At 44.0% G+C, this 20,848-nt stretch overlaps 1 protein-coding gene across 4 annotated transcripts in view; it reads left to right on the forward strand.

The window, feature by feature from the left end:
• WDR59 (WD repeat domain 59) overlaps positions 1–20,848 on the forward strand; it is an 83,604-nt gene continuing 62,756 nt past the window's right edge. For 2 of the 4 annotated variants that reach the window (XM_036088094.2, XM_078063095.1), the window contains exons 1-3: positions 115–167; positions 1,744–1,822; positions 16,883–16,932. In XM_036088094.2, the coding sequence (XP_035943987.1) occupies positions 1,754–1,822; positions 16,883–16,932 (119 nt within the window). In that variant the 5' untranslated portion in view covers positions 115–167; positions 1,744–1,753. Of the gene's footprint in view, positions 168–1,743; positions 1,823–16,882; positions 16,933–20,848 lie in introns of all 4 variants that reach the window. The other 2 variants (XM_036088095.2, XM_036088099.2) reach the window with 1 other exon arrangement.

Consider the following 20,848-nt stretch of genomic DNA (forward strand, 5'->3'; position numbering starts at 1 on the left):
CGGGGCGTGGCAGGGCTTACTCGCGGGCTGCGTGGGGCTCACCGAGCCCGGGAATGCGGGTTTAGGGGAGTGGAAACGCGTAGTCTTAGGGCGGGGGCGGTCCGGTGCAGGAGATGGCGGCGCGATGGAGCAGCGAGAACGTGGTGGTGGAGTTCCGCGACTCCCAGGTGAGCCGGGGGCCAAATGGAGCCCTCTGGGCATGCGCCCTCATCCGTTCCCCTCCCCCACGCTGCCGGGTCCGTCTCGGGGGTGGCGGAGCGACCCTCCAGCCGGGGCTGGGGAAGAGGGGTAAGGGGGTGACCCGGAGCTGTCAGACCCGAGCGGGCGAGGGGAGCCTTGATGACCTTTGGAGGCGGTTGGGGCGGGCACGGACGGGATATGGGGGTTCCCCTCGGGGGTCCGGGGAGTAGGGTCTGCCTTGGGACACCAGAGCGCAGAGACTGCGCGCGAGTTAGTGTTGAGGAGAGGCTTCCCAACACCTGGGTGGTGAGCGAGAGGGTTTGCTCTGCGAGGCTGGGTGCTCGAGGCTTAGTGACTTTGGATAAGTCGCAGAACTTCTCTGAGCCTCAGCTGCGTGGAGGTAGCCTTCCCTCACAGGACTTTGGAGTGGATTCGATTAAAAGAAACACAAAACTAGGGGCGCCTGGGTGGCTCAGCTGTTAAGCATCTGCCTTCGGCTCAGGTCATGATCCCAGGGTCCTGGGATCGAGCCCCGCATCGGGCTCCCTGCTCAGCGGGGAGCCTGCTTCTCCCTCTCCCACTCCCCCTGCTTGTGTTCCCTCTCTCACTGTCTCTCTGTCAAATAAATAAATAAAATCTTAAAAAAAAAAAAAAAAAAAAGAAACACAAAACTATAAAGTGCCTGTTTCGGCAGCTAAGCTTTTAGGTGGCTGCTGATGCTAGAATAGTGGAAAATACCAGATAGGGAATAGGAGTGTGCGCTGCACGTATTGCCCAGGTTCGAATCCCTGGTTCGAAATCCGGGCTCAGCCCTAGCCTGCCATCTCCTCTGAGCGCATCAGCTTTCTCACCTGTCTGAAGGTGAGGGTCGTGCCTGCCTCATAGGGCTGCCGTGAGAATTTTATACATATATATATATATATATTCTTTTTTAAAGACTTTATTTATTTGACAGAGACACAGCGAGAGAGGGAACACAAGCAGGGGGAGTAGGAGAGGGAGAAACAGGCTTCCTGTGGAGCAGGGAGGGATCATGACCCGAGCGAAAGGCAGACGCTTAACAACTGTGCCATCCAGGCACCCCGAATTTTATGATATATTGAGGATATGTGGCACAGTGACAGGCACGTGGTTAGCTTCAAGTTACTTTAGCATTTACTAGGGATTTTTTTTTTTAACCATTTTTGTATTTCGTGCCTTCCTAATGCTAGCCCTTATGCTAAGTGACTTATCTACATTTACCTTTTCTAATTTATGAAAGAACCAAGATAAGTCGATGTTATCCCTTTTCCCAAACGGGGGAGATGATCCCTGTTTGGCTGATCTCAAGTGACTTGGCCAAGGCCTCCCATTATGTGGCCGAATTGGGATTTGAATGCAGGCATCTGGCCCCAGGGCTCTTGTTAGTTCTTTGCAGTACTTTGCTTCATATTGTAGCAATCTGTCATACAGTAATTTCATAATAAATACCCCATTTGCCCTTCCCCATCACCTGGGACAGTGTCTTGGGTGATTCTCTCCATTTATTCAACAAATATTTATTGACTACCTTCTGTGTACCAGGCTTCCATCCATGGATTTATGCAACAAGAATTTACTGAGCCCTTGCTGGAAGACCACTGCACACTGTATCAGTACTCAGGTGATTTGTACTGAAGGCAAATCTGGATTACAACAAGGGGTGATGTGGTTTCTTCTTTCTAAAACTCCATCCCTTTTTTTGCCATAAAGATTAATGAGTGGAGGAGCCACCCACCGGTTTGCTCTGTGGTTCCCTCTGATACATAGCCCCCATGGAGAATTTGAGCAGCAACATTCGGATTAAAGGATTCTAAGGCACTTTGCACTGTCAGCATGGTGTCTCTGGGAGGCCTGCTGTCCCATGGGAGGCGCCAGACTCCTAGGGAAAAAGCACCACATTCCTGTTACCCTTCTTGTTAATTGCTTTCACTGGGGACTGGTAACAGAGTCATGTATAGTTACCTCTGAGCCTATTAATTTGGAAGCTACTAATCTGCAAATGCTTTAATTCTCAGAGAAACCCAGGTAGTCTCTGTGTAGAGCTGTAATTGAAGAGACCTGCAGAGAGGGTGCTGACACATATATTAGGATGTATGAAGCAATATCAAATAATTAAGCCTGAACAGCAGTGGTCATAGTAAGAGAACAAAGTAAATTGGGTGATTTAACTGCCTTGCGGGGGCCTCTATTTTTCTTTCTCATTTTTCTGTTCAGTTGGAAGGGTACGACTTAGTTTGAATTAGCATGGTTTTGTGGTTGTTTCTGGTGGCAACTGGAAGGGATCTAGACCCCCTTTATTAACTTTATTCATGTAGAAAGAAAAAATCAAAACTCTTCATATTGTCTTCCTGAAAAGGGAGGACAGAACAATATACTTTTCAAAACCCCCTGCCTCTTCTAAAAATCATTTTTTAAAAAATTAAAGCATTTTGGGGCGCCTGGGTACCTCAGTCGGTTAAGCGACTGCCTTCGGCTCAGGTCATGATCCTGGAGTCCCTGGATCGAGTCCCGCATCGGGCTCCCTGCTCGGCAGGGAGTCTGCTTCTCCGTCTGACCCTCCCGCCTCTCATGTGCTTGCTCTCTCTCATTCTCTCTCTCTCAAATAAATAAATAAAAATCTTTAAAAAAAAAAAAAAATTAAAGCATTTTGGTTTTTCAGAGAAAAAGCCCAGCCTGAAAGGTGAAATTTTTTTCTACAGTTTCTACAAGTGTCATTCACTTTTATAAAACCATGCCTTGAGATGTTACTGTCACTCATTAATAGCAAAGAACCTGTGGTACTTGCCAACTACTCTGAAGTGATCCCTGGAATCGATGAGTGTTAAGAAAACTTAGAGATAACTTTCTTTTCTTTTCTTTTCTTTTTTTTTTAAAGATTTTATCCATTTATTTGACAGAGAGAAACACGGCTAGAGACGGAACACAAGCAGGGGGAGTGGGAGAGGGAGAAGCAGGCTCCCCGCGGAGCAGGGAGCCTGATGCTGGGCTTGATCCCAGGAACCCAGGACCACGACCCGAGCCAAAGGCAGACGCTTAACGACTGAGCCACCCAGGCGCCCCTAGAGATAACTTTCAAGAGCAACAGTCTCCAATAGAATTTTCTGTGATGATGGAAATGTGGCCATTGGACACTTGAAATGGGGCTAGTGCAACTGAGAAATTGCATTTTTAACTTAATTAAAATTGAATTAATTGCCATTTAAATAGCCACTTTATCAAGTGGCTGTGCTATTAGAAAGGGCATTGGAGTTGAAATCGTTTCCCCTGGCAAAGAGGTAAGGTGGCGGAATGTGCAGTTCACAAATCTCTAAACCAACGGGAAGAGCAGAAACAGTTCAGAAAGAGATTGTGATGAAGACAGGAATTTGAACTCATAGCAACAGTTTGCTTAATGTCTCCGCTTTGGCATCTGTGGGATGTCTCAAACTCAGTATTCCAAAGTAGCTGGCCCTACTCGGGGACCACTCTCCCTGCACCCTAGCTTTATGCTGCCTTCCAATTCATCCTCCACAGAGGCAGAGCAGTTTTTTTTTTAAACCAGGTTTATTGAGTATAATTAATGTACAATAAAATTCCCCCTTTTATGTGGACAATTTGTTGAGTTTTGCCAATGTATGTAGTCCTGTAGCCAGCACCACAGTTAACGTATAGCACTGCCTTTGGCAGCTGCTGAGGTGATTTCTGTAAGACAAGGAATGTACGGTATAGAACCCTTTGAGCCTGGCCTCTCACACTTAACCCAGTGCCTTTGAGGTTCACCCATGTTGTTGAGCATCAGTTAGTCTGGTCTTTTTTATTGCCCACCAGTAGTATTCCAGTGTATGGAGCGACCACAGGCTGTACCCATTCACCTGTTTGTGGATATTCAGGTTGCTACCACTTTTTGGCGATTATGATTAAAGCTGTGATAAAATATCAAGTTGATTTTTTTAAAACCTAACTTTAAGACCTAGGGGTGTCTGGGTGGCTCAGTCAGTTAAGCATCTGACTTCAGTTCGGGTCATGATCCCAGGGTCCTGGGATCTTAAAATCTTTTTAAAAAAATGATGAGAGCCTTAGTGGAGTCTGTAACACTAAAGGGGAAAAGAACTGTATATAAGGACTGTGCTCAGGTTAACAATTCTGAAACCACTGTAAGTGTCTTTTGGAATGAACAAGTAAGTAAATGGATGGAGGATGGCGGGGGACCCAGTTTCTCACAGAGTGGGAGGTTACCGATAAGCAAAGGGTGGAGCCAATGTCACTTGTGATAATGGATTAGAGTAGAAGATGTTAAGTATGAACTCATATTCAGCTTAATATAAATGCAGATGATTACATATGGAAATATTTACAGATATATGTATACACATGGATTAGTACACACATACATTTCCTGTTTTGTCAGATGAGAGTACCTAGAGGCAATAACACCCCAAGAGCAGTGAGCACATCTAACACCAGATCTTGGTTTCTAATGTCATTCTCCAATAAAAGAAACCAGGGATCCTTAGAGAAATGGCTAATTTGGGGACTACAGCAGGATATATACATGATAAGAGTTAAGCATCTTGTAGTGCCAGAAAATAAGGAAGTACTGTATATTTAAAACACACAAAACGTCAAATTGACCTTTTGTGTTTTTTTTTTTTTTAAAGATTTTATTTATTTGACAGAGACACAGCGAGAGAAGGAACACAAGCAGAGGGAGTGGGAGAGGGAGAAGCAGGCTTCCTGCTGAGCAGAGAGCCCAATGTGGGGCTCGATCCCAGGACCCTAGGATCATGACCCGAGCCAAAGGCAGATACCCAACGACTGAGCCACCCAGGCGCCCCGGAAGTACTGTATATTTAAAAGATATATAGGGGTGCCTCGGTGGTTCAGTCGGTTAAGCAGCTGCTTTCTGCTCAGGTCATGATCTCAGGGTCCTAGGATCGAGCCCCACATAGGACTTCCTGCTCAACAGGGAGCCTGCTTCTCCTTCTCCTCCCTGCTTGTGCTCTCTCTTGTTATCTCACTCTCTCTCTCTCAAATAAGTAAAATCTTTTTTAAAATAATAAAAAATAATTAAAAAATAAAAGACATACAAACAAATGAGAACAGTGATGGGAGTATGTCACAAGAACACATGAACCCCCTGAAGAGCCCCCAATGGTGAAGGCTGGGACAATTTGAGAAACAAAGTGAAAATAATAAAATAAAGTACTACTGGATTATAATCCAAAATATAAAATAAATATCTAAGAATTCACACTGATATAAGCAACTAATTGAAGAAAAAGAAAGAAAGAAGTGAAGGAAGGGGGGTGCCTGGGTGGCTCAGTCGTTAAGCGTCTGCCTTCAGCTCAGGTCATGATCCCAGGGTCCTGGGATCGAGCCCCACATCGGGCTCCATGCTCCGCAGGAAGCCTGCTTCTCCCTCTCTCACTCCCACTGCTTGTGTTCCCTCTCTCACTGTGTCTGTCTCTGTCAAATAAATAAATAAAATCTTTAAAAAAAAAAAAAAAAAAAAAAAAGAAGTGAAGGAAGGAAGCAGTCCCCACTCTTTAAGTCTGGGCTGCATATACTGACTATTTTCCAAAGAGTACAGGATGGACAGAAGGCAAAAAGAGTGAAGCTTACAGTAGAGAAACCTGACGAGCACTACCTCAGCCGGGTCAACATCAACAGTGATATGTCATGTTCACAGTAAGCAGCCTTGATATGATGGGATGAGAATGACACCTTATCTCTGGGGTCTTCCTCCCCAAAACCCATAATCCCAGTCTATTCATGAGAAAGACATCAGACAAATCCCAACTGAGGGACATTCTACAAAATACCTGACTAGACTCCTTGAGGTTGTCAAAGTCATCAGAGACAGTCTGAGAAACTGTCATAGCCAAGGAGCCTGAGGAGACATGATGACTACGTGTAACGTGGTATCTTGAATGGAATCCCAGAACAGAACAAGGACATTAGGTAAAAACAAAGGAAATCTGAGTAAAGTACGGATTTGGGTTAATAATATCAATTTTGTTTCGTTAATTGTAGAAAATGTACCATACTAGTGTAAGATGTTTTTAATAGGGGCGACTGGGTGCGGGGTATATGGTAACCCTCTGTACTGTCTTCCCAGTGTTTCTGTAAGTCTAAAATTATTCTAAAATTTTTTTTGAAAACCTAAACACTTCTTCCTAATTCCTGTTAATACTGTTAATCAACGTAATTGATTTTTTAAATATTTTTTCATTCAACAAGTATTTGTTGAGTGCTACCACATACCGAGCACTATTCTAGGCACCAGGGAGACAGCAGGAGTCAACAAGGCAAAATGTCTACCCTCAGGGAGCTCAAAGTGGAGCAGCTGGAGAAAGATGAAAATAAACAGTCACGGAGGGAACAGTAGGTGTAAGATGTGATCTGAGAAGTAGGCCGAGACCAGCACATAAAACCGTCCAAAATAAGGAATTTATATTCTACAGGCAACAGGAAATCACTGAAGCATTTTCATCAAAGGAGGGATAAGTTAGGGTTTTTTTTTTTAAAGATTTTATTTATTTGAGAGAGGGAGAGAGCACAAGCAGGGGGAGCGGCAGAGGGAGAGGGAGAAGCAGGCTTCCCGCTGAGCAGGGAGCCCGATGCGGGGCTCGATCCCAGGTTATGACCGGAGCCGAGGGCAGACGCTCCACCGACTGAGCCATCCAGGAGCCCCTGGCGTTTTTTTTTTTTTCCTCCTAAGATTTTATTTATTTATTTATTAAAGATTTTATTTATTTAGAGAGCGTGCACGTGTGTGTCCTCAAGTGGGGAGTGGGGAGAGGCAGAGAGAGAATCTTAAGCAGACTTTGCACTGAGCACAGAGCCTGACACTGCTTTTGATCTCACAACCCCAAGATCGTGACCTGAGCCGAAATCGAGAGTTGGAAGCTCAACTGACTGAGCCACCCAGGCGCCCCTTAAGATTTTATTTTTAAGTAATCTCTACACCAAATGTGGGGCTTAAACTCACAACCCTGAGATCAAGAGTCCCATGCTCCACCAACTGAGCCAGCCAGGTGCCCCTGTGGTATAGTCTTTATCAGGCATTCTTTTTTTTTTTTTTTTAAATATTTATTTATTTTAGAGAGAGAGTCAGGGGGGAGGGGCAGAGGGGAAGGGAGAGAGAGTCTTAAGCAGACTCTGCACTGAGCGGGGAGCCCAAAGTGGGGATCGATTTTAGGAGCCTGAGATCATGACCTGAGCTGAAACCAAGAGTCAGGCACTTTTCTTTTTTTTTAAGTAGGCTCCATGCCCAGCGTGGAACCCAACTCGGGGCTTGAACTCATGACCCTGAGATCAAGACCTGAACTGAGATTAAGAGTCCGATGCTTAACTGACTGAGCCACCCAGCTGCGCCTATGAGGCATTTTTCTAATGACATTTTAAAATTTTTTGGCTTAAAAATTATTTTATTAGGAATTTATCACATATGTGAGTGCTATGGGTACCATGTGAAGAACATTAATAAAATGTACCCTCCACAGCTTATGTAATAGACCATTCTAGTTAAATTTACCCTCTGGATACCTTTTCCAGAACATATCCCTCTCTTCAGACCCTTTAGAGGCAGGGATTAATCATTTCTGGATTAATCATTTATTTGCTTTTCTCTGTAGTTTTAGCACACATATATGTAATTGTAAACAATATTTTGTTCTATTTTGATTGTTTTTGACTATTCTATAGATGAAATCATATGGTATGAATTTTGTGAATCTTGCTTTTTTTTTTTTTTTTTGGTCCTACTGTATTGTTTTTGAAGCTCATCCATGTTGACTACCATGCCTGTGGTTTACTAATTTTACTGTGAAGTAGTGTTCCATTGTATGAATGTACCACAGTCGATTTATCCCTCTGTCATTAAACATTTGGGTTGTTTCCAGTTTTTACTGTAGATGATCATATATAAATACGGTATTTATTTGGAGTGAATTGCTGGGCTACGGATTGTGCATGTACTTCAGCCTCATCAGCAAATATCAGATTGTTTTCCAAAGTGGTTCAGATTTTATATTCCTAGCAGTGAGCTTAAAAAATTCCTTTGGAGTCATATCCTCCTCAACACTTGGGGTTATCAGACATTTAAATGTCCCATCCTTTCAGCAATTACTTATTGAGAGTCTACTGTATGCCAGGCACAAGGGATGGCAGGATGATGGTCTGAATATTTGTGGCCCCGCCCACAATTCATATGTTGAAGTCTAAGCCCAGGTTATGGTAGTAGGAGGTGGGGCCTTTAGGAAATGATTGGGCCATAAGTGTGGAGCACTCCTGAGTGGGATTAGTGCCCTTTCCTGGGCTCCTCTCCCTTCCCGCTCTGCCGCATGAGGTTACACCTGGGTGGTCTAGGAAATGAATCCAAACCAGACAAACAGGATGCCAGCATCTTGATCTCGGACTTCCCAACCTCCACAACAGTGAGAAATAAATTTCTGCAGTTTATAAGCCACCCAGTCTATGGTAATTTGTTAGAACAACCTGAATGGACCAAGATAAGCAGTGCACAAAATGGACAAAATTCCCTGCCCATGTCAAGCTCTTGTCCTTCTGATTTCCACCTATCGGGTGCCTATGAAATGGTCTACCCTTTTTTTTTTTTTTAAGATTTTATTTATTTATTTGACAGAGAGAGAGACAGCGAGAGAGGGAACACAAGCAGGGGGAGTGGGAGAGGGAGAAGCAGGCTTCCCCGACCCTGGGATCATGACCTGTGCTGAAGGCAGATACTTAACGACTGAGCCACCCAGGCGCCCCTGGTCTACCTTTGTTGGGTTTAATTTGTATTTCCCTGATTACTGATTAAGATAAATATCTTTTCATATATTTAATTGGCTTTGTATTTCTTCCATGAAATGCCTGTGTATGTCTTATGTCCTTTTTTATTGAATTGTCTCTTTTTTATCGATTTGGAAGAATTAAACCTTTTTTTCTGGTTTCTAATCTTCTGTTGGTTACCTGTGTTACAAATATAGTCTCCCTTTTCATTGTCTTTGTATTATCTTCTGATGAACAGAAGTGTATTTTTGATGCAGTTGAATTTATGGATTGTGCTTTTTCAGTCTTCTTAAGAAAAATCTATATCCTGGGTTCATAGAGACATTCTCTAGTAATTTTTTTCTTGCTACTCAATTTCTTGCTTCTTGAAATGAAAAATGAGGCATCTCAGCAGAAAGTATGTTCCCTGTTACCCTAATGGTGGGTGACTTATTAGTCTCAGCATTATTGCGACTTTTCCAGATAGATAAAAATTGAGGCCTTTTTTTTTCTGCTCTAAGTAAACAAAATAACAAACAAAACACAACTTGGCGAATTTTTTAGCTAAGTGGAATGTTATGAGTAGTTAATAGTCCAGACGTTTTCCTGGAGCCATCCAGCTTTGGTCCCTGCTTTTCTAGTTTCACTTAAAGTTCATTTTGGAAACTGTGGGAACGGAAGGGCACAGTAGGGCTATTTTTGGTGGAAGTGACTGTTATGTTGTGAATCCTGCAAATTATTTGGTTTCTAGAAATTTTGATATCAAAATGCAGTGAAGAATGGGGGAGGAGTAGGGTACAGCCAAGTGTTCAGGGGTATGGTGCTGGAGTGCCAGTGTTAGGATCCACGTTATGTCATCTCTCTGCCATGTGATCTTGGGCAAGTTAGTTCCTTTTAAGCCTCAGTTTCTTTATCCATAAAACAAGAATAATAGTATCTACCTGTGTCCAGGATTCCCCACACTATGTCTAGTTTCACTAGGAGGACTCACAGTTGTATTTGCAGTTATGATTTATTGCAGTGAAAGGACACAAAGCAAATTCAGAGTGCGAAAGCACATGGAGTAAAGTCTGGAGGAAACTAGGAGCAAGAGACCTTTTACCATGGAGTCACTCCGGACATGCTTAATTCCTCCAGCATCGAATTATAGCAATACGTAGGAAATGTGACCAGGGAAGCTCATTAGTCTCAGTGCCCAAGGGTTTTTTTGGGGGTTGGTCACGTAAGCACCCTGTGGCTAGCGTGAACCACAACTCCACACCCAGAAGGGCAGCAGGAGCTCAGCATAAACTACGTTGTACACACAGTGTAGGTACAGTGAGCCATTCTTACCAGTTAGGGAATGGTGGGAACACTCCAAATCCCGAGTTCCCAGACCCCAGCCAAGAACCAGCCTTGCAAGCAGGCCTTTCTGAGGTGAGCAGGCTCATGCCTGCTCTACTCTTTTCTGCACACCACCTGACAGTTACTGTGACAATTATATGAGGTGGTCAACACAGAGCACTTAGCACAGTGACCAGCATATGTTAAGTACTTGATACATGTTAATGATTATGATTATATTAGATAACTTGTGTAAGGAAGCAACGCATAGCCTGACAAAATAGTCTTAAGGAGCTGAAAGGACCTTTGGAAGATAGCTCGTCCACTTTCTTATTTTACAGATGAGGAACCTGGGACTCAGAAAGGTTAGGTGATTTTCCTAGTCACACCCAGTGCGTGCCATTTCAGCTTGCGAGAACGCGAGGGTGTTCTGATTTTAAAGAGGGAGACTTCCCGGGGCGCCTGGATGGCTCAGTTGGTTAAGCATCTGCCTTTGGCTCAGGTCATGATCCCAGGGTCCTCAGCAGGGAGCCTGCTTTTCCTTCTCCCTCTGCCACTCCCCCTATTGTGCTCTCTCTCTCTCTCTCTGTCAAATAAATAAATAAAATCTTTTAAAAAAAATAAAGAGTGAGACTTCCCAGAAAGCACCCATTGTGCTGAGTTTGTGAACACAACCTCGGATACAAACCTAGGAGGTATTATATGCGGATGGTTTTAAAAACAGCCTTGGCAGCAGCGTCTGTCTCTGATTTAAAGAGACTGGATCTTGTCATTTGAAATGCTCTGATCCTTCGAGTCCCGCATCGGGCTCCCTGCTCCTTGGGAGCCTGCTTCTCCCTCTGCCTCTCTCTCTCTCTCTGTCTCTCATGAATAAATAAATAAAATCTTAAAAAAAAAAAAAAAAAAAAGAAATGCTCTGATCCTTTTTATGTCCGTCGGTTTTAATTTGTGATTTTATTCTATGAAATCTGATAGTTACATTACAGTCGTTGCTCAGGCATGTGACAAACTGATTTTGGGGACCTGACCTAGCTCTGACTTGTGTTGATTGGATGTTTCCCATTTTGCATCATGTGGAAGGATGAACGGGCAAGGTGTTTTCATATTTTTGAACAGCTCTTTCTAATTCAGCTGGGGTTGAAAGAGGAAGAGTTGATTTCTTTCCTAGTCCCTTCAAATCGAGATTTTGTTCTGCAGATAGCAGTGGTCTCTATGGAGGGGCTTTCTTCTGCATTGAATCAGGGTAGAAAGATAGTCTTATGAAGCTGTATATTACAGATTTTTCCCAGAGAGATAAACTTTCTGAGAGAATCATTGTGTTTGTACCAAAATTGAACTGTAAATCCAAAATGGATTGGTAATGCAATCCATCTCCAAGTTCATTGTCACCTGACCATTGTAAAGTATCATACCTGTCGTTGTCTAAAAGATGAAAATGTTATAGCATAAGCCTTTTATCGGTCGCAGTTTTATTGAGATATAGTTGACACATCGTATCATTAACTTGCTTGAAGTGTACACGGTTCAGTGGGTTTCAGTGTACTCACAGAGTGAAACCAGTACCACCATCATTTTTAGAGCATTTTCCTCACCCCAAGAAGAAACCTTGTACCCTTTAACCGTCAGCACCCAGTCTTCCAACTACCCCAGCCTTAAGCAATCACTGTTCTGCATTCTTCTCTATAGATGTGCCTATTAGGACGTTTCATAGAAATGGAATCACATAGTATGTGGTCTTCGAGATTAACTTCTTTTACTTAGTTTTTTTTAGAGAGAGGACGTGCGCGAGGGAGTTGGGGGAGGGCCAAAGGGAGAGGGAGAGAGAATCTCAAGCAGACTCCCTGCTGAGCGTGGAGCCCAAGGAAGGGCTCCATCTCATGACCCTGAGATCACGCCCTGAGCTGAAATCAAGTCTGGCACTCAACCAACTGAGCCACCCAGGTGCCCCTCACTTAGTTCTTCTTAAGGTTCATCCATACTGTAGTATGTAGCAGAAGCTCAGTCTTTGTTGTGGTCGACTAATATTTCATTGTAGGGATATATCACATTTTGTTTATCCATTCATCAACTGTTGGACATTTGGGTGGTTTCTGCTTTTTGGCTGTTAGGACTCATGCTGCCATGAACGTTTCTGTACAAGTTTTTGTGCAGCATAAACTTTTAAGACCTATATTGTGTCTGGTAGCTCGCATTTATTCAGTATATATCATGGACTATGCCAGGCATTGTACTAGTGAGTTGATTTTTTTTTTTTTTTAAGATTTTATTTATTTATTTGACAGAGAGATAGAGAGAGAGAACAAGCAGGCAGAGAGGCAGGCAGTGGGAGAGGGAGAAGCAGGCTCCCTGCCAAGCAGGGAGCCCGATGCGGGGCTCGATCCCAGGACCCTGGGATCATGACCCGAGCCGAAGGCAGACGCTTAACGACTGAGCCACCCAGGCGCCCCTAGTGAGTTGATTTTTACTTGTAAGCAATTGCAGTCAAATGGAGGAGATGTATCAGTAAATAGAGGATTATTATAAAGTATCCCAAGTACTGTGTAAAGATAAGCTTTGAGTACTATGGAAGCACAAGGGAAGCACAGGTGACCCACTAGGTGTGTACAAGAGGGGTGGGTCAGAATAACTTTCTGGGATGAGCCTGCACCGAATCCTGAAGGACAAGAGGGAATTGGCTAGGTGAAGAAGGGAGAGAAGTGTTATCCAGGCAGAGGAAGCAGCGAGTGTGGGGGTCCAGAGGTGAGAGGGTGGTGCTTGCTTGAATTTGGAGGGCTAGAGGGAATTCATAATAAAGAATTCATCATGGCGGGGGTGTTGGGATGGGGTTGGAAGGTGAGAGACGTGAGTCGGGCTGTGGAAGTGAGCCGAAGAGAGGTCTAAGTGATCTTTACGCTCATGCTAAGGGTGTTGTCCTTCACCCTGTGGGCTGTGGGAGCTACTGAAGTAGCATGAGCAAGCAAGCAAGGGAATTCTCTCTCTCAGCCATCACTGGGGCTCTGCTCCCTCTCCTGCAGTGGGATCATGTGGCTCCCGTGGTTCTTAACCCCCTGACTCCCAGACTTAGCATCTCTCAGCTGCTCCCTGCCTGGTGCCCTAAGGTGGGGAAGCCTCCAGGGGGGACTCCTGTCCCCCCGCCCCGGAGTACCAGCTTTACTCTGGTTAGGTGCCCTTCTCTTCCTCTCCATTCTCCCTTTGGGACAGCCGAGCATGACCCTCCTTAATGTGCTATGAACATGATGTTGGCCCCTTTTTTCTGGGATAGGAGTGGGGACACATCTGTTAGGTGGGCTTTTGTGTCTTACTTTTTAAAAAGAACTTCCTCTGATAAGGTGATATGGTGAGTTATGATACTCTATTTGCAGTTTTGGCTCCTGGGTTTTTTCTGTGTGGTTTTTAAACACTGAGAATATTGTTACGTAAATACGCATCATTTACTTGTAGATAAAATGAAATAAGCAACTCTCTGTATAAAAGTTTTTCTGTGTTTTGGATGGATTCTGGAGGTGGAATTTTTGAGTCAAAGCCTTGACTTTTATTATCATCATTGTTATTACCAGGCCACTCTCTGTTACACTGTACTACAGACTTAGCGGCTTTAAACAATACCCATCTATTAGCTCACAGTTCTGTGGGTCAGAAGTCCAGGCATTGCTCGGCTCATTTCTGTGTTTAGAGTCTTCTAAGCTGAAATCCACGTGTCAGTTGTTTGGGTTGTCATCTGGAGGCTCAGTTGCCTAAGGAAGAATCTACTAAGAGGCTCATTCAGGTTGTTGGCAGAATTCAGTTCCTGGGGGTTATAGGACTGAGGCCCGTCCCTGTTTTCTTTTTCTTTCTTCCTTTCCCTCCCTCCCCTCCTTTCTTTCTTTTTTTTTTTTAAAGATTTTATTTATTTATTTGACCGAGAGAGACACAGCGAGAGAGGGAACACAAGCAGGGGGAGTGGGAGAGGGAGAAGCAGGCTTCCCGCGGAGCAGGGAGCCCGATCGGGACTCGATCCCAGGACCCTGGGATGATGACCTGAGCCGAAGGCAGATGCTTAATGACTGAGCCACCCAGGCGCCCCTCTTTCATTTTTTTAAGTAAGCTGTACTCCCAACATGGGGCTTGAACTCATGACTCCCAAGATCAAGAGTCACATGCTCTACCAACTAACTGAGTCAGAGCCAGGCGCCCCTTTTTAAAAAAATTATTTATTTAAAATTGGATTGATGTCTTTTATTTTATTACTTTTAAATTTATTTATTTATTTTTTTAGTAATCTCTACACTCAGCATGGGGCTCAAACTCATGACCCCAAGATCAAGAGTTGCATGCTCTTTCCACTGAGCCAGATGAGTGCCCCATCCCTTTTCTCTTTCTTTCTTTCCTTCTTTCTTTTCTTTCTTTTCTTTCTTTTTTCTTTCTTTCTTTTTCTTTCTTTCTTTCTTTCTTTCTTTCTTTCTTTCTTTCTTTCTTTCTTTCTTTCTTTCTTTCTTTTTTAATTTATTTGACAGAGATAGCAAGAGAAGGAACACAAGGAGAGGAGTGGCAGAGGGAGAAGCAGGCTTCCCTCTGAGCAGGGAGCCCGATGCGGGGCTGGATCCCAGGAGCCTGGGATCATGACCTGAGCCGAAGGCAGACGCTTAATGACTGAGCCACCCAGGCGCCCCTCTTTTTTTTTTTTTTTTAAGATTTATTTTATTTGTTTATTTGAGGGAGGGAAAGAGAGCACCCAAGAGCGGGGGTGGGGGGTTGGGGGGGAGGGCAGAGGCACACTCAGCATGGATCCCACAACTGTGAGATCTTGACTTGAGCTGAAATCAAGAGTCAGACACCTGACTGACTGAGCCACTCAGGTGCCCCTAGGTCCCTGTTTTCTTGCTGGTTGTAATTTAGGGGTCATTTTCAGGGCCTTGCTGTGCGGTCCCACCTTCTCCACAGCTAGCAAATCTTCCTCACGTTAAATGCCTCACCCTTAGAATCTCTGACTGCCTCTGTCTCTGACCTCTAGACCTAGATTTAAAGGGCTGATGGGATTGGGCTTCTCTGTCTCCCCACAACCCTCAAGAACTTTTCATCATCTCAAACAGAAACTCTGGGGGCGCCTAGGTGGCTCAGTCGTTAAGCGTCTGCCTTTGGCTCAGGTCATGATCCTGGGGTCCTGGGATTGAGTCCTGCATCTGGCTCTCTGCTGCTTCTCCCTCTCCCCCCTGCTGCCCTCCCTGCTTGTGCTCTCTCTCTTTCTGTCAAATAAATAAAATCTTTAAAAAAAAAATTCAAACAGAAACTCTGTACTCATTAAACGGTAACTCCCCATTCCCCACTCCCTGCCTCCTCTATTCTTTATGGTTTTATGAATTTACCTGAGATACCTCATGTAAGTGGAATCATGCAATATTTGTTCTTTTGTGCCTGGCTTGTTTCACTTAGCGTAATATTTTGAAGGTTCATCCATACCATAGTATGTAGGCCATTGTATGTGTATACCATGTTTTGTTTAGCCATTCACCTGCTCATGGCCATTTGGGTTGTTTCAGGACTCTATATCTTAAGGTCAACTGATTTGGGTCCTTAATCACGTCTGCTAAATCCCAGAATATTGGAGCCGTCTTCTGATGCTGTCTACCACACACCCTCTAGAAAGATTGTACTACCTCTAGTTGGAGGTACCATCTTGCCTTCTTTCATACCTTTGTCTCTAAATTGTTCAGAAGAGTGTGGAAATTGCATCTCATTCACTGCCTGCCTTTCCAGCTGTGTTTTTCTCTGCTCACGACTCTAGTGGGATGAAGGATGCATAACAATCACTTTTTAGCCTCCAGTGAGAGCGCTCTGGCTTCTCGTCCCCGATATTACCTGTGACATATTTCTGAGGATGTATGAGAGTGTGCAGTAATGTCTTGAGAATGCAGCAGGATTTGGACTTGTCCAAATAAGAGAATTTAGGGCTATAGCTGCCATGATTAAAGTCAGCCTCATGCTTCAGCTGAATGCAGATTCTTTTGATTCAGTCTGGTCTTTTGGGAATTGGACATTGGATCCTGAAAAGATGGTGCTCCCTGGGAACCGGGAGACCTGGGAAATGGAAATCATTAGAATGTGCTAGAAATCTCAGATTAAATGGGAGCTGAGCATCTCAATAACAAGACTATGACCATAGATTCAGCACGGGTGGTGTTTGAATATTACCACTTGCCATTTGGCTTGGAGGAGGAGCCATGGCCTTTGGAAGGGCATAGGGGTGGGGTGGTGTGGCGTGGTGTGTGTGTGCATGTGTGATGTCCTAGGTTAAGTTTTGCTTGGAAGGGGCTCGTTAGCTCTGAGGTAGTTAGATTCCCTAAGGGTCTTAGATTATGTCTTCTCAATTTAGAATATGCCAGCTTGCTTGTGGGTAATCCTGGTATCGGGGAACAGATAGCAACCACCCTATTGTGGCAGGTGAGTGTGAGATTGGGTGAGGATTAGAAGGGGGTAAAAGCGTCCCCTGTAAGCAACGGATCCTACCTGCCAGCTGGGGACTTAGCTGGGCCATAGGAAGAGGAAGACCCTGAGGTGACTACCTGCGTGTCTTCTCCAACCTAAGCTGGCTTCGCGGGCAAAACTGAACGTGTGTTCTCTCTCTCAGGCAACTGCAATGTCTGTGGACCGTCTTGGGCAGCATGCTGTGCTTTCCGGGTAAGTGAGCTTGCAGCATTCCCCTGCTGCGATTTCTGGGAAGAAACTGCAAATAAGGAGGTTTCTGGGAAGTTGGAAAATACTCTTTCTCTTTAAGGATTGTGGTCATAGGGCTTTGTTCTGCTCTCCTAGTGACCTCGGGGGGTACTTATAGGGATTGTTTGCCATTTATTTTTTTTTATTTTTTTTTTATTTTTTTTTTTAAAGATTTTATTTATTTATTTGAGAGAGAGAGAATGAGAGAGAGAACATGAGAGGGGTTAGGGTCAGAGGGAGAAGCAGACTCCCCGCCGAGCAGGGAGCCCGATGCGGGACCCGATCCAGGGACTCCAGGATCATGACCTGAGCCGAAGGCAGTCGCCTAACGAACTGAGCCACCCAGGCGCCCTGTTTGCCATTTATTTTTGTCTCTGCCCTAACATGTAAGCAGTAAAATTCCTTTGAAATTTTAGTGACTGGTACTTTGGTCTTAGAATTGCAGTTTTCTGTGTATTGCCCAGACTCTGTAGGTCTGCTGTGGTCTTACAGGTAGTTACCAGGATTGAGGGCATCTGGGTCCTAGTTTGGCATTGCCATTTACTGTGAGTCCCAGGACACTTATCCACTCGGCCTCCCTGGACTTCGGTTTTCTTGTGAAGGAATTTGATTTCGTTATGAAGAAATCAAGCTACATAATTTCTGTGGTGTCTTCTGGCCCAGCATTTTTAAGATTCTGGCAACTAAGCGCCATCCCAGCATTTGCTCATCACTCCGCCACGGTACCAGTGTGCTGCCACTTAATGGCCAGAATCTCCCCTCGCCTGTCATATTCACGACCTCTCTGAGTTTGCTGTATTTTCATTAACTTAGTTGTTTATGAACCCATTTATCAGTTTTTTTTTAACTAATCTCTCCACCCAACATGGGGCTCGAACTCACAACCCGGAGATCAAGAGTCACATGCTCTACTAACTGAGCCAGCCAGGCGCCCCTGAACCCACTTATAAATTAATGAATTATCTTCTATTTCATTGTTTTATTTTGAAATAATATTTTAATTTACCTTAAATGTAGCAGACATTTAAATAATTAAAAAGGCTATGCAGTGAGAAGTAAGTTTTCCTCCTTCCTTTTGACCCCCTCCCCAGAGACAGTTACCATTACCATTTTCTTATGTCATACTGGATGCACAGATAAGGAGCAATTGGTATGTCTCTTTACTGCCGCCTCTGCACTCAGTTAGGAAAAAAAAAACAGCTTTATTGAGATAAAATTCACAGATCATGCAGTTTACCCATTTAAAGTGTGCAAGTCAGTGGTTTTGGGGATATATTATTCATTAACTACTCAGTTTTTAAACCTGGTTTTTTATTATTATATATATATATTTTAAAGATTTTTATTTATTTATTTGACAGAGAGAGAGAGAGAACAAGTAGGCAGAGAGGCAGGCAGAGGGAAAGGGAGAAGCAGGCTCCCTGCTCGCTGAGCAGGGAGCCCGATGCGGGGCTCGATCCCAGGACCCTGGGATCATGACCTGAGCCAAAGGCAGACGCTTAACCAACTGAGCCACCCAGGCGCCCCTAAACCTGGTTTTTTAAAATCAAGGAAATACATATATATAATTGAAAAAGTCAGTATAGCATTACAAGGATTATATTGTCAGAGAGCAGAATCCTACCTTACCTTTTCCTTACCTCTGATCCCACTCACTAGAAACAACTAATTGAGACTCTTTTAGCTTTTTCTTTGGGGTTGCCTCCATTGTTCCAAATAGTACACATATACTCGGTATCCTGATTTATCCATCATAGATATAACAAATTGACTTCTTTTTTTTTTAAGATTTTATTTATTTATTTGACAGAGAGAGACACAGCGAGAGAGGGAACACAAGCAGGGGGAGTGGGAGAGGGAGAAGCAGGCTTCCCGCTGAGTAGGGAGCCTGATGTGGGGCTCGATCCCAGGACCCTGGGATGATGACCTGAGCCGAAGGCAGATGCTTAACAACTGAGCCACCTAGGTGCCCCATAACAAATTGACTTCTTAAAATAGATGAGGATTTAGCACTTTTATTTTCCTCTGTGTGTCCCTTACATGACCTCCCCCCTCCTTCCAATTTAGTTATATAACAGTTTTTGGGCTGAATCAGTATTTTTTTTTTTTTTTTTTTTTTTTTTAAGATTTTATTTATTTATTTGAGAGAGAATGAGAGAGAGCACATGAGAGGGGGGAGGGTCAGAGGGAGAAGCAGACTCCCCGCCGAGCAGGGAGCCTGATGCGGGACTCGATCCAGGGACTCCAGGATCATGACCTGAGCCGAAGGCAGTCGCTTAACCAACTGAGCCACCCAGGCGCCCTTGGGCTGAATCAGTATTTGGGGTTCTTTTCTCAGAGTAATTTTGAAAGGTCCTATACCATTCTGATTCTGGACTTTGTATGTGACCTATTTTTTGTCTTTGGAAGCTTTCAAATGCTATCTTTGTCTCTAGTGTTACTTTTACCTCCAGGTATGTGAAATTTTTACTGTGATTGCCTTGGTGTATGTCTTTTTTTCATTCATTGTGCTGGGCACTTGGAGAGCCCCTCTTTTTTATGCATCATTCCTTGTTTTATCTAAACAGAAACGTAATATATACTTGGCATCGTGTCGTCATATTAACAACCATAAAATACAGAGGTGCTAAGGGATAACTGTGTCTCAAATGTTAGACTTTTCTGCATTCGTTGATGTGGCTGTTGTTATTTGTAGCATCCTAGGAGGGAATGGGATCACTTCACTGGAAGTCAGGCAAGCATTCCTGTTTTGGTGTGCTCTTAGATACATATATATCCATCTTATTTTTCAACATAATCTTAAAGGTTCACCATTTCATATTCTTACATTGAACCTGAAAATATATAAAGTATGTACTTAAGTGAACTGCTCAAGTAAATTTACAAATCGATCCCCATTCAGATTAAGATCCAGAGTAATTTTTAGCACTGTTGGAAGACCCTTTCATTCTGGAAGTCTGTGTCTTCCAGTTTGGAGAAGTTTTCCTGCACTGCGTCTTTGGTAATTTCCGCCCCTCTACTTCCTGCTCTCATTCTTTCTGGAGCTGCTCCTAGTCCGATTTGGATATCCTATGTGAATTTTCTTTTGGTCCTTTTTGTTTCGCATTCTGGGAGTTTCCTTCAGCTTTAACTTCCCACTCTTCGATCAGATTTCTTTATTTCGGTTATGCTTTTCATTTCCAGGAGCTCTCTCTTGTTCTCTGTTCTTTACCTTGTCTTCTTTTACCTCTCTGACAATGTTCATTCTAGGTTTCTTCTTTCCTCTGCACTACTTATTTCCTTTTTTTCTTTCGATCATGTTGGTGCCTGTCTTTCATGTTTCCTCTGGTGACTGATACTCACTGGCTTTCTGTTACTGTCAAAGAGTGATCAGTTTACATGTGTGACGGTGGGGTTCATTGGAGGGAGATGAGGTGGGAACCCGACCCCTTTTTTTGGTGGGCACCCAGATGTTGTTATCTCCTGGGTTCTGTGTTGTTAACTTGTTTGCTTTTGTTTTTTTCTTGGGCTGGTCATTTTCCCCTGAGAAGAATCCTCTTGTCACTTGTCGTTGTCTCAAGACAAAAGCTCAGTGTTGTGAGTACTGAGTAGAGCAGAGGCCGGGAGGCCTCACACCCCACCTCAGTGCCCTGTTTTAAGTACAGCTCCTCATCCTCACACACTGCTGTGCCTGTTGTCCCAGGCCTGGGGCTCCCCTCAAGTAGTTTCTCTAAAGCATGTCCTCCCCTCCAGCCGGGTGAAGGAGAGGTGGTCACCTGGCTCTCTGGGGTGTGCATAAACCACTCTCCTTAGTGCTCTTTCAAACCATGCTTGTTCTGTTCTGCGTTTGGTTCTGTAGCCTCTCTGTTCCCCTTGCCCGTAGGCCGAAGCCTCCAGCTCC

Source organism: Halichoerus grypus, chromosome 15 (assembly GCF_964656455.1).
Source record: "Halichoerus grypus chromosome 15, mHalGry1.hap1.1, whole genome shotgun sequence".
Classification (NCBI taxonomy): domain Eukaryota; kingdom Metazoa; phylum Chordata; class Mammalia; order Carnivora; family Phocidae; genus Halichoerus; species Halichoerus grypus.